The sequence below is a fragment of the Macrobrachium rosenbergii genome, chromosome 6, assembly GCF_040412425.1.
Source record: "Macrobrachium rosenbergii isolate ZJJX-2024 chromosome 6, ASM4041242v1, whole genome shotgun sequence".
Lineage (NCBI taxonomy): Eukaryota > Metazoa > Arthropoda > Malacostraca > Decapoda > Palaemonidae > Macrobrachium > Macrobrachium rosenbergii.
This window is the reverse complement of record NC_089746.1, coordinates 33762605-33781511: the sequence shown is the minus strand read 5'-3', so window position 1 is coordinate 33781511 and position 18907 is coordinate 33762605. Positions and strand designations below refer to the sequence as shown.

Here is an 18907-nt window from a genome sequence, read left to right as displayed (position 1 = left end):
CAAGGATGCGGTCAGGCCAGAATACCATTCAGGGAACTTCGTCGCTGACTACTGAACTAAGGATCGGTGTTGTCATGTGCATAGGATCTAACGCGTCTCGAAAGGCTTTTATACACCAAAGATACAACCACAACAAAATACATAAGATTGGTAATAGCAAGATAAGCATGTGAGAAAAGTAGAGACAAGTCTTTTGGAACAGTGGTTCTTAACCTGGGGGCGTCAGCAATTTCCAGGGGTGGGGTGGGGCGCGAGTCCTAGGAAAAAATTAAAAATTCTCTAATTATATTCGTTATTTCCTAAACAAGAGTCGCTAAGATGCAGTGTCAAGTATCTCACTAATTCATTCCCAAAAGAATAAAAACACCCCTTCGCTTTCTCTTTTTTTTTTCCATTTTCCTTTAAATCTGGGAAGGAATTTTACAGATGGAAGGGGGCGTGGAGGGAAGGACCAAACCTTAGAGGGGGCGTGGTAATAAGAAGGTTAAGAACCACTGATTTAGAACGAACAGGTCGAAAAAACGAAATTAATGGAGAACTGTTCTGCTTTTATATACGAATAGTTCTGCTGTTCAACAAAAGCATACCAAAAGATGTAATGTTATCAGTCACTGGTAAAGCAACAAACAGCATGTGTTTTCCTGTGTTTGTATTTGAGACCGTTGAAGTGAACTTGTTGTGTCATGCACTTTTAAGTATGCGACACTTATACAAAGGGTAAATGGTCAGTAATACTAGGCTTTGTCCCTGTACAATATCAACTCATTTGTTATGTGAAAATTATATAATATTATATATATATATATATATATATATATATATATATATATATATATATATATATATATATATATATATATATATGTATCTATATATGTATATATATATACATAAATATATATAAATATATATAATATATATATATATATATATACAAATATATATATATATATATATATATATATATATATATATATATATATATATATATATGTATGTACATATATACACACATATATACTTCGACAAATGACACACACACACACACTCGACAAATGAATGACTGGTCCACATGGCTATACATGTATAACTGAATCGCGACGATAAGGAACGTGTTGAATGTATTAATAAAGGCAAATGCTATGAATGTATATTTCAGCCTCGGCTTCCCGACATGCTTACATAATTTTGGAGATACCTACAGTAATGTTGCAATGAGTCTTATATACACTTTTATATATATATATATATATATATATATATATATAAATATATATATATATATATATATATATATATATATATATATATATATATAAAGGTATATATAAGACTCATATATATATATATATATGTATGTAAGCGGTGTTTATAAGACTCATTATATCACCATTGCAGGTATCTTCAAAATTATGCAGGCATGTCGGGAAGTCGAGGCTGAAATATCCATGTATAGCCATGTAGACCAGGCGTTCTAACGGCCGTCATTTGTTGACGTGCACATGTTTTATCGTACATTTGTTTATTTACTTACACGTATTCGCAATAAAACAAATTGCCCATAATCATCACAAGACCAGAATAGAAGATTAAGGCTATACTTCGAAAAAGTGTTCCCACCCCTCAAAAAAAAAGAAATAAAGACGAAAGTAATGAAACCCAGAAGAAAATTTTAAAATTAGATGCTTATAGGGACTAAAGCTCTGTTGTAAGCCATAAATCGTCTCCATCGCCGAGATTTTCTCAATAGCGGTTCGGCAACCTCGTCTTAGTTGCTGCCGATCCTGATATCTCTCAGGAATTAACGGGTCTTTCTCAGGATTACTCGGCAACGGGAAAGATTTCTCCCAATTGTTGCTCCTCTGCCATTGCTCTTGAGTGAAATGATCAGCAATAATAAAGAGACGTGCGAAATAAGCCAAGTTATGGAATGAGATAATCAAGTACCTTTATTAAGGTAAATCAGATAGCAACCAAATGTTGTGTATAATTGTCAGCAAGAGAGAATATATAGAATATATATATATATATATATATATATATATATATATATATATATATATATATATATATATATATATATACATATATATATATATATATATATATATATATATATATATATATATATATATATATATATATATATATATATATATGCCTTTTCACATTAGAAGGGGTTGGTGAGGTGTTAACTTTCCAATTCTCACTTAGTTTTTATCGGGAGAGCTTCCTAGGTATATGTCCTTCTCGAACTTAGATGCGACCAGGACCCACTTAGTGGGTTCTGGATGCGGCCAATTGCAGTCAACTAACCACCTGGTGAAGCTTTTCTTGCTGAGGTCTGTAGGGGTACGTGGATTTTCACAGGTGATGAGCCCATTCGTTTTCAGGGAAGGATCGATAACTTGGTTTCTCGCTACCTTGGCAGCATCTAGCAGTTTTTCGTAGCCATGCCTCCAAGTGCTGACCGGGCCAGACCTCGGCCTCAGCGATAAGAACATGGTTGTCAGTGGAAGACAGAGAGACCAAAGGGAGAGGGTTGATTGATTAATTGTGGGTTATCTGGCGTTACAACTACCAGGTTCACTGACGCCGAATACTAAATGTGATCTTTTATCTTTTATAGTATGTTATAAAAATTAAAAATAAAATTCTGCTAAACAAAACTACATATAAATTTGATTAAAAAGGAAAAACAAAAAAAGAAAACTAAAATAAATAAATAAATAAATATATAAAATTTTGCTAAATTTGATCCGATAAAAACAGTATAACTTAAGGAAAAAAAATATATATATACTAAGACAGCACATCTGTCATATATATTTGAGAAGACCAGCTTCTTTGATAAAAGAGATAACATTATTAATACATATACTTTCTCCCAACAGTTTTGCCATGCTATAATTACCACCTGCTGCACTGCTATATGGACAATCCCAATAATTGAAATAGAGTAACGAAGAGAAATACTTTCCTGGATAGATCGGTAAGGACACACACACAAACACACATCGGTATGGAACACGCGAAACGAACGATTTTATACTCGCGTACATAATTAGTTTAAAAGCTGTATTTGATTTAAACAAGAAATAAGCACTCACCTTCTCTGCAACAACGCGCTTATAAGGATGGAAGTGTCTTGCAAAAAAATGGCTTAAGGAAACTTTCAGACTGTTGATGCCTCTAAAATCATAATAATGTTGGTTTATAGGGCTGAATTTGAAGCAGTCTTCTTGCGCCAGTCTAATGGCCAAATCCGACTCTACCAATCTGTTGACAGCCGTTCCCAGGTTGACAATGCCCTGCAATGGTAAATAGACATTGTGCGTAAATTTGTCGTATTATATGTGTGTGTATATATATGTATGTGTGTATATGTATGTGTGTATGTATATATATATATATATATATATATATATATATATATATATATATATATATATATATATATATATATATATATATATATATATATATATGATATATACTGTATATATATATATATATATATATATATATATATATATATATATATATATATATATATAATATATATATATATATATATATATATATATATATATATATATATATATATTTATATATATATATATATATATATATATATATATATATATATATATATATATATATATATATATATATATAATCTTATATCATGGAAACACGGCACTTTGCATGACTGGGAGAAACTGCATAAAGGAACCAACAAAACGTTGTTTACGTAATAGCTGCGTAGGCTAAGGGCGTGCCGCCAGTTAACGCATGAATTTCTTCCGACTTTCTATAAGTCTTCGGATTAATTTGTTTTGGAAAATTGGCAGCCATAGTGTTCAGATGTCAACTGGACCCTGCTTGACGTCCAGCTTAAAATCTGTAAACATTTTATATATATACTTTTTTAAGCAAATGGTTTAGAATTGGTACGCTTCTTTGCTGATATTGATATTCTTAGGGAAAATACCTTCCATAAAACTTTATTCATTTACATCTCATTCCAACATATCAAATATACAAGCTTTTAGCACCTGCCGAAGTTTTAGGAGAATTATTCCCTTAACGTAAGCGAAAAAGCCACCGAAATCCTGCGCAGATGTTTAACATTTGTGTGTTGCACAATGCTCCTTTCTAATAACTTTCCGGTTGATCGACGTGAATTGTATTATGATTTGCATGGGATTCGATACACATCCTTTGGCGTTGTCGGTACAGCTCTTGATAAGTGGTCTTTTCAAAGTATCATTGTTTTTCCCGGCTTTTTAAATCAAATGGAGAATGATTTTAAAAGCGTTTTTATACGGTATGGTTCCGATATAATGATGGCATGATATGTAGCCGACAGGGAAACGATTAAATTAACTGGTGGCGTCGGTAAAATTCACAATAGAGATGGAAAGATATTTTATCCTTCCCTTTTTGGATTGCCATGTACGTATATACTCGTATAATAGTAATAACAGATGAAATATGGTGTATACAGAAAACCTACCACAATTTCTAAATGAATGATTTTTATTCTCTTCACGTCATTAATGTAGAAAAATCAGTATACACAACCATGTTTTGAAGAGTATAACAGGGATTCAGCTCTAAATACATATATGATGAAATGACGGAAATAAAATGCTTACTGCCATTTATTAACAACAGTAACGATATTCCCACTATACTTATAAATTTGACTCTAGTCCCTTGGTTTTAGGGCCACAAAAACTAATCGCTGATACCATACTGAAATAATTAGAACTGTGAAATTATTCTACATATTCATATTTTCCTGGACACGTACCAGACCTATGGTCAGTATCCATGGCGAAACATTAATTTTGTCTGCAGCAAAATTACAAGGAAAGGAACGTTCTTTATAGTTGTTTTTATCTGCGGTAAACAAATGAGCAAGGAACTTCGTGGCAAATGAGAGTATGAAACATTAATTTTATTCATTTCTTTTCACTTAGTTTCAATAATAATTCGTTCTTGCTTCTGTATTTCATGAAGCGATGTTTATAATAATAATAATAATAATAATAATAATAATAATAATAATAATAATAATAATAATAATAATAATAATAAAATTGTTTTCAAACCTCTTACGCAGAACTTTCTTTTTTTCTTAATCTTTAAAATCGGCCCTATTTTGAAAACGATTCAATACGAGGTCACAATTACTTATTTAAGGTCATTTCGTCATGTTCTCCACTCGATAAAACACTAAAAAGACACGTTATTTGTAGACACTTACACTTGGATTTTCTTCGTTGAAGGGATTGACACTGGCCTTGTTGAGATTACCAAATGTCACAATTACTTATTTAAGGTCATTCGTCATGTTCTCCACTCGATAAAACACCAAAAAAGACACATTATTTGTAGACACTTACACTTGGATTTTCTTCGTTGAAGGGATTGGCACTGGCCTTGTTGAGATTAGCAACAAGGAAGTCTTGGTAGTCAGCAAGATGCTTGCCCCTCTTCGAGAGGACGGATTCGGTTCGGTTCTCCGGGACAGATTTTACTTCCGGAGCCATCGTCAGATTTCTGTTGTTGTAGAACTTCTTAAAAGGTGGTCTTCCTTCCAAGGCCCAAGGCTATACTCTGCAACATCAGAATTGTCGGAATGATAATGATTTAACGATTTACTGCACAGGAATTGGTAGCTGTTATACATCGTACAAATAGGTTTGCGTGCTATGTTCGTTTATCTGGAAAGTGTACACAGATATGTACAAACACTTACAACAAATATGCAAGTATATATATATATATATATATATATATATATATATATATATATATATATATATATATATATATATATATATATATATGATATACTTTTATGCTTGCAAGTGAAAATGTCACGAGATCCTATTGAAAGCAACACAATGTACATAATTCGGTTAACACTATTTCAGCCCTCATCACTGATACATCTGGCAGGAAGTGTCCCATCGGTGGCCACCGTCCCATCGGATCCCCCAATCCCCCAACAGGGTGATCAACTTACAGTTTTTTTAGCACCCTAAGATCGCTGGGGTGGGGCGAGTAGTCAAGTCTCATTTCTGACTAAAATTTTTGACATTTTAGAGCATGGTCAAGTGAAATTTTCTAAAAGCATATTTATTCATATAGATTTGATATCGAAAACATATTTGACCACATATTTCCTGTAAAAACATAATTTGTTTGCATAAAAACAAAGAGATATGGCATAATTTTTGGCCGCCGCTGCCAACCCCGTTTCGCTGAGAGGGTATTTCAAAGGCCAGCTCGATGTTGAACAACAACACTCTTGACACGCAATCTACATAAGATATATGAAAAAGATTTGAAGGAAAATGAAGAAATGTTAGTAATCCCACTTAATGCCATTTGCTGTGCCTTGTTGAATCCAAACAATTTAACTAATCTTAGACAGCTGCATCACACCTGGAAGAGATGATCCAGCTGTAATGACCTTTGTTTGTATTAAAATGATTTATACCCCAAATAACTGTTTTAATACGAAAGACTGAAATTTAAGGACCGGAAAGAGGTACAGCTATGATAACCGACTTATCAGCTTGTCCTCGATAAGATGCGTTCACTGATAGGTAAGATAAAATATCCCAACTTATAAATACCTCTTACATTCTATGTCGTGATTTTATTCTCGAGAGCGAAGTTTAATCTAATATATATATATATATATATATATATATATATATATATATATATATATATATATATATATATATATATATATATATATATATATATTTATATTTACATATATATTTGTATATATATATATATAGATAGATAGATAGATAGATAGATAGATAGATAGATAGATAGATGGATAGATAGAAAGATAGATAGATAGATATATATTTATATATTTATGTATATGTGTATGTATACATATATATATATATATATATATATATATATATATATGTATATATATATATATGCATGTATATATATATATATATATATATATATATATATATATATATATATATATATATATATATATATATATATATATATATATATATATATAACCTACAGGACACGGTTTGTACAATAGCTAAAATCATGATAAATATTTTCTTCATTACCACAATTAATCTTCAAAATAAAAGAAGGAACACGCTCACCCTACAACAAACGACCATAGTAACAAGAATGTTGATACGCCTTCGAACCAAGCCTTTGTAAATAAGCTGATAATTCGGTATCGTTTCCACAAGGGCAAACAAACCCTGCCAAGGGTGATAGGTGGAACAGTCGCTGAGGGCAGAACCGTTTGGTTACATAAATCGAGCCAATTGAAGAGTTCTCTTGCTTACCAGCTGGGGTCTAAAATCAAAATTTAGTTTCGTAATCAGCGGTTGCCAATAACAGGGTAATTCCTGTAGGGGGGTAGTGCCTAAAGTGCACCTCATGCTCTGCACTGTGGGCATTACTTAAGGTTCTTTACAGCGTCCCTTCGGCCCTTAGCTGTGAACCACTTTCCTTTTACTGTACCTTCTTTCATATTCTCTTTCTTCCATCTGACTTTCCATCCTCTCTAACAGTTGTTTCATAGTGCAACTGAGAGGTTTTCCTCCTGTTACACCTTTAAACCTGTCGACTATCCGTTTCCGTTTCAGCGCTGAATGACATCATAGGTCCCAGCACTTGGCCTTGGGCCAAAATTCTATATTCCATTCTATATTCCTATAATAGGGTAAGTAATGAATTACCTTACATTGCGAAGTGCATTAGCTGATATTTAGTAACTTTTCAAAACCCAACATCTTGGGATCTGTAAATAAGGATGGATACCACAGGTTATCTCAAGGCAGGCTGGAATTTAGTTGACTATCGCCCAGTGTGTAATAATAAGTCGAACATTTATAAAGCTCTTTGCAATAACGAAAAAGAAATAACACATGCATGTCTTGTAGCAGCTGATTTGAAACCATAAATTGTCAATCGAAACATGTATAAATTAAGGAATTAGTGAGAGAGATGGTAAAAGTAAGTATACCTTAGTTTAACCAGACCACTGAGCTGATTAACAGCTCCTCCTGTAGGGCTGGCCCGAAGGATTAGATTTATTTTACGTGGCTAAGAACCAATTGCTTACCTAGCAACGAGACCTACAGTTTATTGTGGAATCCGAACCACATTATAACGAGAAATGAATTTCTATCACCAGAAATAAATTTCTCTAATTCTTCATTAGCCGGTCGGAGATTCGAACGCGGGTCCAGCAGAGTGCTCTTCGAGAACGATACCAACCCGTCCAATGAGGAACAGAGAAAGAGATGGTAAAGAGAAACAAATTGTAAGAGGTAATTATAAGCTGGGATATATTTTTTCTCTACCTGATAGCTAGAATGAATGAAAGAAGAATGAGGTTAGTTAGCCAGCTAACCATGGTAGGGAATAGTTTAGAAAGTTAAGTATTCGTAAGAGTAATGTAAAGTGTGGTTTAGCCACACTTTTATTTAGATAAAGGTACTTTTTTTTTTTTACTGCGCCTTAACATTAACACATTACAAAAATGATTTTGCATTATATTAACATAGTGAATTGTACAGATTATATATTTTAAATTTTATTTCTTAATAGTATAATTCTATTTAGATAAAGTTGCAATCTTTCTTATTTCAAACTTAATATTAAATGTTATAATAATGATTTTCCAATATACCTTATCAAGGAAAGGTTGACATGTTAAGTCTTTCGTACATAAAACAGATAAAGGTTCACTGATCGCAACTGTATTAGTACATACGCACTAATGTGTTCTCTCTCTCTCTCTCTCTCTCTCTCTCTCACACATACACACACACACACACACACATATATATATATATATATGTATGTGTATATATATATATATATATATATATATATATATATATATATATATATTATGACCAAATATACTAAACTTTGATTAGTAAATATAATTTATAATGTGTGAGTGTGGTTAATGGGCCGGAGTTCAATTCCGAATATTAGAGGAATTTATTTTGATTAGTAAAATTCATTTCTCGCTAATTTATGTATTCGAAAATAGTACTCCCGTTAACAGGATTGCGGAAAATAAGTCTGACATCCTTGTTTAATCAAGTCTAAGATTTTTTAACAGGATTGCGGTCTGACATCCTTGAAAAAAGATTTTTTCTTAAGAAAAATAAAATTCATGAGGTTGATTTCAAGAAAAATCAAGTCTGTTAATAACTATGAATTTCTCTTAAATTTCTTAAGCGTAATTAAAAGGACCTATAATTTTAAACCTAGAAAATATACTGCTGTAATATATCACATCATGCTACATTATATTATACGATTCTTGCTTTTTTTGCTATTTCTATCACAGAATGTCTTTAAACGGATCGAGGTAAAAAAAAGTGGCTACAAAAAACCGATTGTTGGTAATTATATTCCAAAAGCCAGTACGTTATAATGTTTGTACTCCACAAATCATCGTCAAATACTAAAGTTTAGAGTAACTCATTAAATTAAGCTGACATTCATAACGACTACAGTTAAAGTAGAAAACAAATATTTAAAAAATGCAACTTACAAAAATAAGTAGGAAGCTTATTTCTGCAAAACTTACAATTAAGGAATTCTGGTCTCCTTCTCAGAACAGATTTCGTGAAACAAAAACTTGATCATTATTCACTAATTAACTTTTTGCCTTCTCGGGTTTCTTTGCAATCATCGCTGTTCAGACAAGATGTATCTAAAGTGTTCCTTATGACTTATAACATTTTAATTAAAAATGTTGAATCCAAATATTTAAAGTGATAGGGCACACGTATCAAATTTTTATCCCCCCAAAGTAAAGAGATATATATATATATATATATATATATATATATATATATATATATATATATATATATATATATATATATATATATATATATATATATATATATTTTATATATATATTAAATATAAAAACACCGTATCGTGCTTCTCTGCTATCAATAGAAAGATCAACAGTGATATTCTTGTTTAGCAAGACGAAATGTAAATATTTCTGCAAATACATTTCGTCTTGCCAGACAAGAGTATCACTGTTTATCCTTCTATTGATATATATATATATATATATATATATATATATATATATATATATATATATATATATATATATATATATATATATATATATATATATATATACATACGTACATATATATAACCATTTTCCGTAACAGATGTTGGGGCCAGGAAGAAAAAAAGTAGTAGCTACTGTGTGTGTGCACACATGCACACACACACATATATATGTATAAATATATATATATATATATATATATATATATATATATATATATATATATATATATATATATATATAAATATATATATATATATATATATATATATATATATATATATATATATATATATATATATACATTAACTTTATCACTTACACAATCGTTCTGTCCATTAATACAATTATTAACAGACCTCATTGAAATTAGATGGTATCTAGCGGATAAATAACTCCGCTAGATACCATCCAGTTTCAATGAGGTCCCGTTAGTAACATGTAAAGTGTTCGTGTGTATGTAGGCTATGTAAGTAAGCTTGAATGTATGTATGAGCAGCTTACCTTTCCTTCAAAGCTCTCTCTCTCTCTCTCTCTCTGGTGGCGACTTCTCGTAGTAGCGACCTAGTAGCCACTGACTGATGGAGAACACTGGGTCCCCTTATATATGTAAGGTCCCTTGTTTACAGAATCGTCTCTTCTTCAAGAAAAGTTTGTTCTTGACCCTCGATCCGATGACGCACCACGTATAGGATTTCCGAAGCTGGAGAAGTGTTTACCCTATATTATCTGTAGTCATTGTTGGGTTTCTGCATGTGCTTCATTACTGCAGCGTCATTCGTTCTCACAGTACTGAAATAGAAATGGTTTGTTTTGGTGCTTTTTCCACCCAACATCCTTTACTGTACAAGGAACAGAAAACATCTAATCAACTCTCCTTTAATTCAGTTGATGCCAGTATTCTTGTTCTATGTTGAATTTCCATTCCTATTGAAGAAGTGACTGAAAGACTTGTTTTCCCGCCTCTGATATGTTTTTCGTATTTTTTTTTTTTTTTTTATTTTGGTTTCGTCTTTCTGCGTTTTTAACGTCATGCACATTTTCTTCTATTTTTGTGTATTACCTCAACTTTGGGAATATGAATGTCTGCTAGTAGGAGAAAAAAGCAAAATAGACTGAAAGCGATTAAAATGCACTTACCCCTGCAAAAAAAAACTAAGCCCCCGCCCCCACCCCCGAACTGACTCTAACCTAAATCTTCTTAAACTCTTCTTTTTCCCATGGCCCATCTCCACAAAACTTCATCAATACCTTCTAAATAACTCCGAGATATTATTATCTTCTTCACTAACAATCAAACGCGAACAGACAGGGGTGAAAACGTAACTTCTTTTTAATTTCGTTGGAGATCAATAACCCTCCTTGTTTGCTTATTATTTCCATTTCCTTAATTATTATAATTCATTGCTGTTACATGAGTAGAGAATGCGCTTAACGAAAGGATAGATATGAGATAAATGGTATGGAAAGAAAAGTTTGTAAAAGAAACAACGAATCAGCTTTATATACTGTTCCGGTTAATTATTCTCTTTTCATCTGTAGTCCGAGTTCCACGTTTCATAAACCTGTCTAATTGCAATGTATTTCTAAATAACGAATCTGGTATACCGTAAGAATCTAATAGCTTTCATCTGCCGAAATATATCGGAATTCAAAATTCTTCACGCTGGTGCTGAGGACATGGATCGATGAAGATATGTGGAAAAAGTCACACGCACGTTCCGACTGGCCTTGTAATATGTTTTGTTCTATTTACAACACTCACTTTGTCAAAGCCGGAGCTTCCTGGATGGTCATTTCAGTGAAACTTTGATACAGATACTATTGAAAATAAATAGAAGCTGAGTTAAGGTATTACATTGCTGTGAAATTTGATTTAGAATATGCCCAAGTAACTGTAAACAAATTTCTGTAAAACCTAGAAATTAAATACTTATAAAACAGTTTGTAAAGTGTTTGGATTAATATTGTCATGCTCATGTTTTACTTATAAAACCAGAGGGTCAAGAAATGCTTCAAATGACATATGATTCGCGCTTAATGCATTTTCCGCGAAAAGATTGGCGCCTCTCGTGGGCCACAGGGTTCTTCAAGCAATGAAAAAATTTGATAAGAATAAATAAATCGATAAAATGAAGTTAATACCAAAAATTAAAAAAAAATAAAAATATGGAAATGAATAACAGGAATGTATCAACTTTGAAAAAGCTTTAGTGACTATAGAAAATGATAAATGGGTCTTCCACTAATTTATTTTTATTGTATTTTTCATCTTTAAGCTTAACGCGCAATCTTCAGTCCTCTAGAAGATTCTGGGCAGGCTAGCTGCCTTCATACCAGCTTGTTTTCCCCAACTTCCCGACTCAGCAGTGACCCAGTTGTGTGGCGTGGTTGGCAGCGGTCTCGTCTTTCAATTGAAAGCCTGGATTCGATCCTGATGTGAGTCAGAAATTTATTTCTCTTCCACACGTGATTGTGTGTTGATTATTTCTATCAAATTCAATCAGAAAGGATAATTCGAATGAAATGCTGTCAATTGGGTCGCTACTGAGTTGGGAAGTTGGGGAAAACACGCTGGTATGCCAGCAGTTAGCCTGCCCAGGTAAAGCCTTAGGTACAGTGGCTCTCAGGTTCCAACTTCTTTTATGACTTGTGTGGCTTGGTTAGCAGCTGTCTCGTCTTTCAATTGAAAGGACTGGGTTCGATCCTGATGTGGGTCATATATATATATATATATATATATATATATATATATATATATATATATATATATATATATATATATATATATATATATATATATATATATATATATATATATATATATATATCATACATATATATATATATATATATATATATATATATATATATATATATATATATATATATATATATATATATATATATATATATATATATATATATATATATATATATATATTTATACAAGAAATAATAAAATTGATGCGCAGTAACATACATATATATACTGTTTTTTGTTTAAACGTAATAAAATTGTTTGCCATACACAGTTTTTGTTTAAACGTGTTTGCCAGCATAAAACTTTCTTTTTTTTTTAGATTTCTGGTGTTGCCTAATTGCACTATACCCCGCGCTTTGACAAAGCTTGGTATTATAGATGAAATAAAATTCTAAAGAGTTTATGGATGGCATTACGATAAAGGCAAAAAGTAAATGAATCTAGAAATGTAGGATTTACTCCCACGGGAAAAACTGCCTAACATAATGCCATTTAATTAACTGGTTCTAAAAAGTAACGTTGTAATGAAAACGTGCTTTTGCATCATATTGCTGATTGGACGTATGGAAATACCACCTTTCTCTCTCGCTTATATATATATATATATATATATATATATATATATATATATATATATATATATATATATATATATATATATATATATATATATATATATATATATATATATATATATATATTGTATATACAGTATATACATACATATTATGTATATATATATACATACACACATATATATATATATATATATATATATATATATGTATATGTATATACATACATACATATATATATACATTATATACCATATATATATATATATATATATATATATATATATATATATATATATATATATATATATATATATATATATATGTGTGTGTGTGTGTGTGTGTGTGTGTGTGTGTGTGTGTGTGCATGGGTATTACTTTTTGTTAATTGCTACTGTGGCCGTTGGTTGCGCCTGTTACTATTATTTTTGTATCTGAGCCGGATAAATCCGGAGAATTACCCTTGTGAGGCGATAATCGAGCCAGAGCACGTCAAGTTTCAGTGGGGAAGTGCCAATATCTTAGTATGCAGAGCACCTTTCCTGCAACTTACCATCGGAAGGAGAGCGTGTTTCTTTATTCCCCACGTGGATTCCAAGGTTGTATCGCAAGGCGTAGACTCTAACCAGGACCCACTAAGATAGGTCGGCCAGATTAAGGACGGATTAATGATGAATCACCTGGGTGGACCATGTAAAGTGAGCCATGGACCATGATTTACAGGTAGTAAACCAAGAACAGTTAAATATTTAGTACTATTGCGATTATGCTCCATATGGATTACTTGAGGACAGATTTCTTTTCATTTATTGTGCAACAGGAGTGAGGGAATCCTTTGTCAGGGCTTTGCTACCACTTCTTCCTCTGCCTTCAAATCCTAGTCGTGTCAAGAGCAACCCTTTCCCTTTAAGAATATTCAAGTCACTTCTTAGATTGACCTCGCAATTCCGGGTTTGACATTTTGACTTCATTCTTTCTTATTGTTTAGCTTGTTACTACTGAACTTACAACAGATCGCTCACAATAAATGCCGTTATCTTTTCTGTATCTCTGTAATTTCTTATGAAATTCAGTATGTGAAAGCAATAAAATAATATAACATTTCAATTAGATGGGATTTCTAATTTGTACTCCTATTTTTTATATACCTTATTTTCAGGAAGTTTTTATGCTATGTAATCTATTTGTATTTTCTTATACCTTCTCGTGTGCTATGCTTCAACCTCATTAATGTTATTTTTTTCAACTTTATGAGATGATTCTTTGCCTCTCCTAAGTTAAGTATATCTTAGTTTAACCAGACCACTGAGCTGATTAACAGCTCTCCTAGGGCTGGCCCGAAGGATTAGATTTATTTTACGTGGCTAGGAACCAACTGGTTACCTAGCAACGGGACCTACAGCTTATTGTGGGATCCGAACCACATTATGACGAGAAATGAATTTCTATCACCAAAAATAAATTCGTCTAATTCTTCATTAGCCGGTAGGAGAGTCGAACGCTGGGCCAACAGCGTGCCAGGCGACATACAGCTTGCTTCTCCTAAATCCTACATTGTCCGTAAATTACAGCTCAATCTTTGCAAGTGTATGAATTTTCTTTCGAAACAATGTTAGTTTCTTATTGCTCTTCAGACTCTTCAGCTTCTTTGCAGACGCGATGAATATTTGTTGCTCAGTAGTGTGTAGCACCGCTTTTTGAGTGAGCGTGTAGGCCTTTTATTCCTTCTTAAATACTTGTAAACGTTGTAGGCCACTTTGACCATTTCAAGATGTTAGCTTAAAACAATGGTCGTCTGTTTCTTTGTGACTTATGCAGGTGAACCGTACCAAAAATGACCTATCTTAAGTTTATAGGAAAACTGTCGACGTTCGTCAAGATATATAACTCGTTTCTAGGTTTATATATTCAAAAAAAATAATAATAATGATTTAGTTACCTTGTAATAAAGATGAAGATCTGGTATTAGATGACGAAACATGGCAGAGCGCACTAACCCAAAACAACGAACGACCAGTCTCCTAATTTTGTCGCTGCATAGAGGTTAGAAAGGTTACCTCCACGGCGAGAAGATCCTTGTTTCTTAATATTTTTTCTCGAGTACATCACTTCGCTGTTAAGTAACTCCACGACGTACTTTCGATTTGCAAGTTTTGAGGTGTTATTAGACTGGCGTCACATGTTAGCGGTGTGTTAACTCACTCATTCATTGCTTCCTTTTTCTTGTTAATGAGTCAGTTCTCAAATTTTCTCCTGACACGGATGGCTTTTGAGCGGAACAAGGCAGCATTCATTGCCCCACTTACTGTGTAACTGCTGAATGAAATTTTCCATATCCTTAAACCTACATCAGACAACAGAGGAATAAATAATAAAAAAAAAAAACAGTACCTACTGCATCCTTAGTTCTAAAACTGCTTAAACAAAACTCCCACGGTCTCACTGTTGCTTACTAAAATTTAATAATTAAGTAATCTTTTACGATAAAAAAATATCGTTAATGACTTTCGAACACATTTTTCTATCATCTGATTGCTCTATGCGTAGCAATCTATTTTTTCTTACTTTTATCATAATTTCTCTTATCTCCAATAGTTGACAGAAGGTTTGGATCATGTGAAGATTAGCGAATCCAGTGATCCCCATGTAAAGAATGGCCAACCCTTTCCGGTCCGAAATCCAGTTCCACATGAGGGCTAGTACTAAACGCGGCGAAACAGTGATTCATCTACACTGTTTCGCCGTGTTTAGTACTAGCCCCTGGGGGTTCAAATGTATTTCGTCTTGTTTAGTACTATAACAAGACCACCGAGAGACCAGGGTTAATAGAGTACAGGGTTAGTCCGCTTTTGACCAAAATATGGACAATCTCACTCATGTCGTCGTGTGGCTGCATTTGGTCGAGGTTAAAGCCCCGTACACACTATGCATCATGTATCAGCCACGTGATGCAGTAGTGGTGTTGAATAAAATTACTAGCGGCCAAACTGTACTGCAACACTGCTCACTTATTCTCCGGCCAGATCTGACAGTAAGGTGTCACATGTTCGAGAAGAGAAAGTTGAAAGGGATATACAGAGTGCAATTAATGGATTAAGGGAGGGGCAAACATTCCTTTTGCCCTTCCTTGTCAAGATTCTTCAAAATGCCTTTAGCCACACTTATTATTCAAACATCTACTGTGTATTGTAATTCATAAAATATCTGTGACCTATAAGCTTTTCAGTATATATATATATATATATATATATATATATATATATATATATATATATATATATATATATATATATATATATTATATATTTATGTTTTTCCTGGCAATCTAGTTTGAAATATTCTCTGTGAGACAGGTAGCAACAGTTTCAGATAATTTAGCCTTGTGATTCCGACTTCGTGGGGCCAGGGAAACATAAAACAAGAGGAAAAAAGGGGGAATTTCATATGAGCGTAAGGCTCTTACTACTGAAGGAAAATATTACGTAAACACGTGGGCAAACTTAAAGGAGTGTATTTACATAAATAACATTAGTACAGGAAAGAGGAATGCAAGTAGATTATTGATCCTGAAGGGGATTCCTACGGGATGGATGAAACGGGGGGATTCCAGACACAGTCAAGGAAGATTCCACGATATAGGGTCCCTCTGAAATGAGAGATATGCACATTATACGCCAGTAATGAAAACAGACAAAAGAATAATGAATTCGAAGCTGCACTGAGGGTGCCAAGGGGCTTCGATGAATCAATAATGGCTTAGCACTGCCGACACTCGAGGAGCACGGACATTTGACAAGAGATTCGGTGATTACTGGCACTCAAATTAAGTAAATGTTACGAGAAAAAGCGTGACTGAATGGATGTCTTTACAGGGCACTTTACCGTAAGGCAGATTTGGTTCCAGCGCAGAAGGCGGTCCGTGGATGACTTGCGATTTCCGAGTGCAAGTTTTCTTCCACGTGGTAGGATGCAGGGGCTTCTATGTAAAGGGCAAGACGACGGGGACTTCACGACACGCCAAGCAAATGTAGTGGGTCATCGGTCCGGCCAGCATCGAAGGGAACACGTGGCTGGCGGGTGGAGTGCACAAAGGGAAAGTATACTTTTAAAAGCCACGTGGTTAGGAGCTAAGGGCATCGTTGGGCCAGGGCATGGCGGTGATTGTGGGGTCTTCCTTACACCATCTTGTCCAGTGCGCGTCTGAGAGCGAGCCTTGGTCTGTTTGTCGCTTTTATCTCCTCCTATGGGGCAGGGGTCACGTCCAGCACATAGGGAGTTGAGTCATGTTCGGCTGATGCCCGCAGGGGGGTTTTGCCTGAAAAGGACAGCCAGACAGATTCACTTTTTCTCGAAAATCAGAGATTATCTACTTAAAGGGAGTGGCCTACAATCAGTTTTAATCCCTTGTATTCTGACCATGAGAAATATCGATTGGCAAACAAGAAGCAAAAAAAAAAAGGAGCAATTTTCTAGCGAAGTCTTGCTACTCTTAATAATATATATATATATATATATATATATATATATATATATATATATATATATATATATATATATATATATATATATATATATATCTTCCCAATCATCCCAGCCACCAAACACTCAATTTAAAGCTGGAAAATACAACAGTGTAGAGTGTGGGTCTTTGTCCATTCATGGGGTCTGGCTGGTGGTAGTTATCGAGCCATCGGCGCTGGAGCCGAGTGGACATCCTCCCCCTCTGACTGCTCATGCATCACTGCGGAGGCTTTTGAAATCGGTTTACCCCATCAACATGTTCGTGTTGCGACATTGTGTTGAAAAACTGGTATTTCAACACATCCGTTCAACACTGCGCGCATCATGATGCATAGTGTGTAAGGGGCTTCAGGTAAAGAATGGTCATCAGTCAGTATTTGACCTTAACAGAGTGAATGACAAGGAAGCTCTCTTAAGGCGGTCAGCCGTTTTAATCTCGACAAACCGACCAGTTATAAACAGAAATATCTCTTCTCAGAGAATTCAAAAGAGAAAATATGGAAAACTAATAAAATAGCCTTTAATTCAGCAGTACCCGGAGATTAACAGGGACCTTTCTCACCTAAGGTCGTGAAAGAGAGAGAGAATGGGTAATTCTAAGTATTAGCTCCGCGCATGTTTTTACCTTGGAAACTGGTTTTTTCTACACTTTTAGGGCTTCTGATACTAGCAGTGCATTTGTTTGTGGTCGGCCAAATGTAATGTCCCTTCACCGTGTTTAGTACTGGCATCGGGGGGTCGGTACCCATATGTTAACGAGTTATTGCACTTGCCGGATGGGATATGAACCGTTCCAAACAGACGTATATACCCGTGCTCTGTCTTGTGAAGATTGTGTATGGACACCTCTTGTTGGATGGACTTCAGGGGTTAATTGAAGGTAAATCCATAATTAGC

At 33.7% G+C, this 18907-nt stretch overlaps 1 protein-coding gene and 1 long non-coding RNA gene across 2 annotated transcripts in view; both read right to left on the bottom strand.

Annotated features, from left to right (window-relative positions):
- LOC136839444 (1-aminocyclopropane-1-carboxylate synthase-like protein 1) overlaps positions 1–10758 on the bottom strand; it is a 25096-nt gene extending 14338 nt beyond the window's left edge. Inside the window, 3 exon segments of the mRNA XM_067105501.1 lie at positions 3111–3311; positions 5415–5628; positions 10655–10758. Coding sequence (XP_066961602.1) covers positions 3111–3311; positions 5415–5561 — 348 coding nt within the window. The 5' untranslated portion in view covers positions 5562–5628; positions 10655–10758.
- Positions 10759–16984: 6226 nt separating this feature from the next.
- On the bottom strand, positions 16985–17719 carry LOC136839764 (uncharacterized). Its single transcript, XR_010853450.1, has 2 exons — positions 17372–17719; positions 16985–17135 (listed from the first exon to the last, which is right to left on the bottom strand). It is a non-coding gene; the product is annotated as an uncharacterized lncRNA (long non-coding RNA).
- Positions 17720–18907: the final 1188 nt, after the last annotated feature.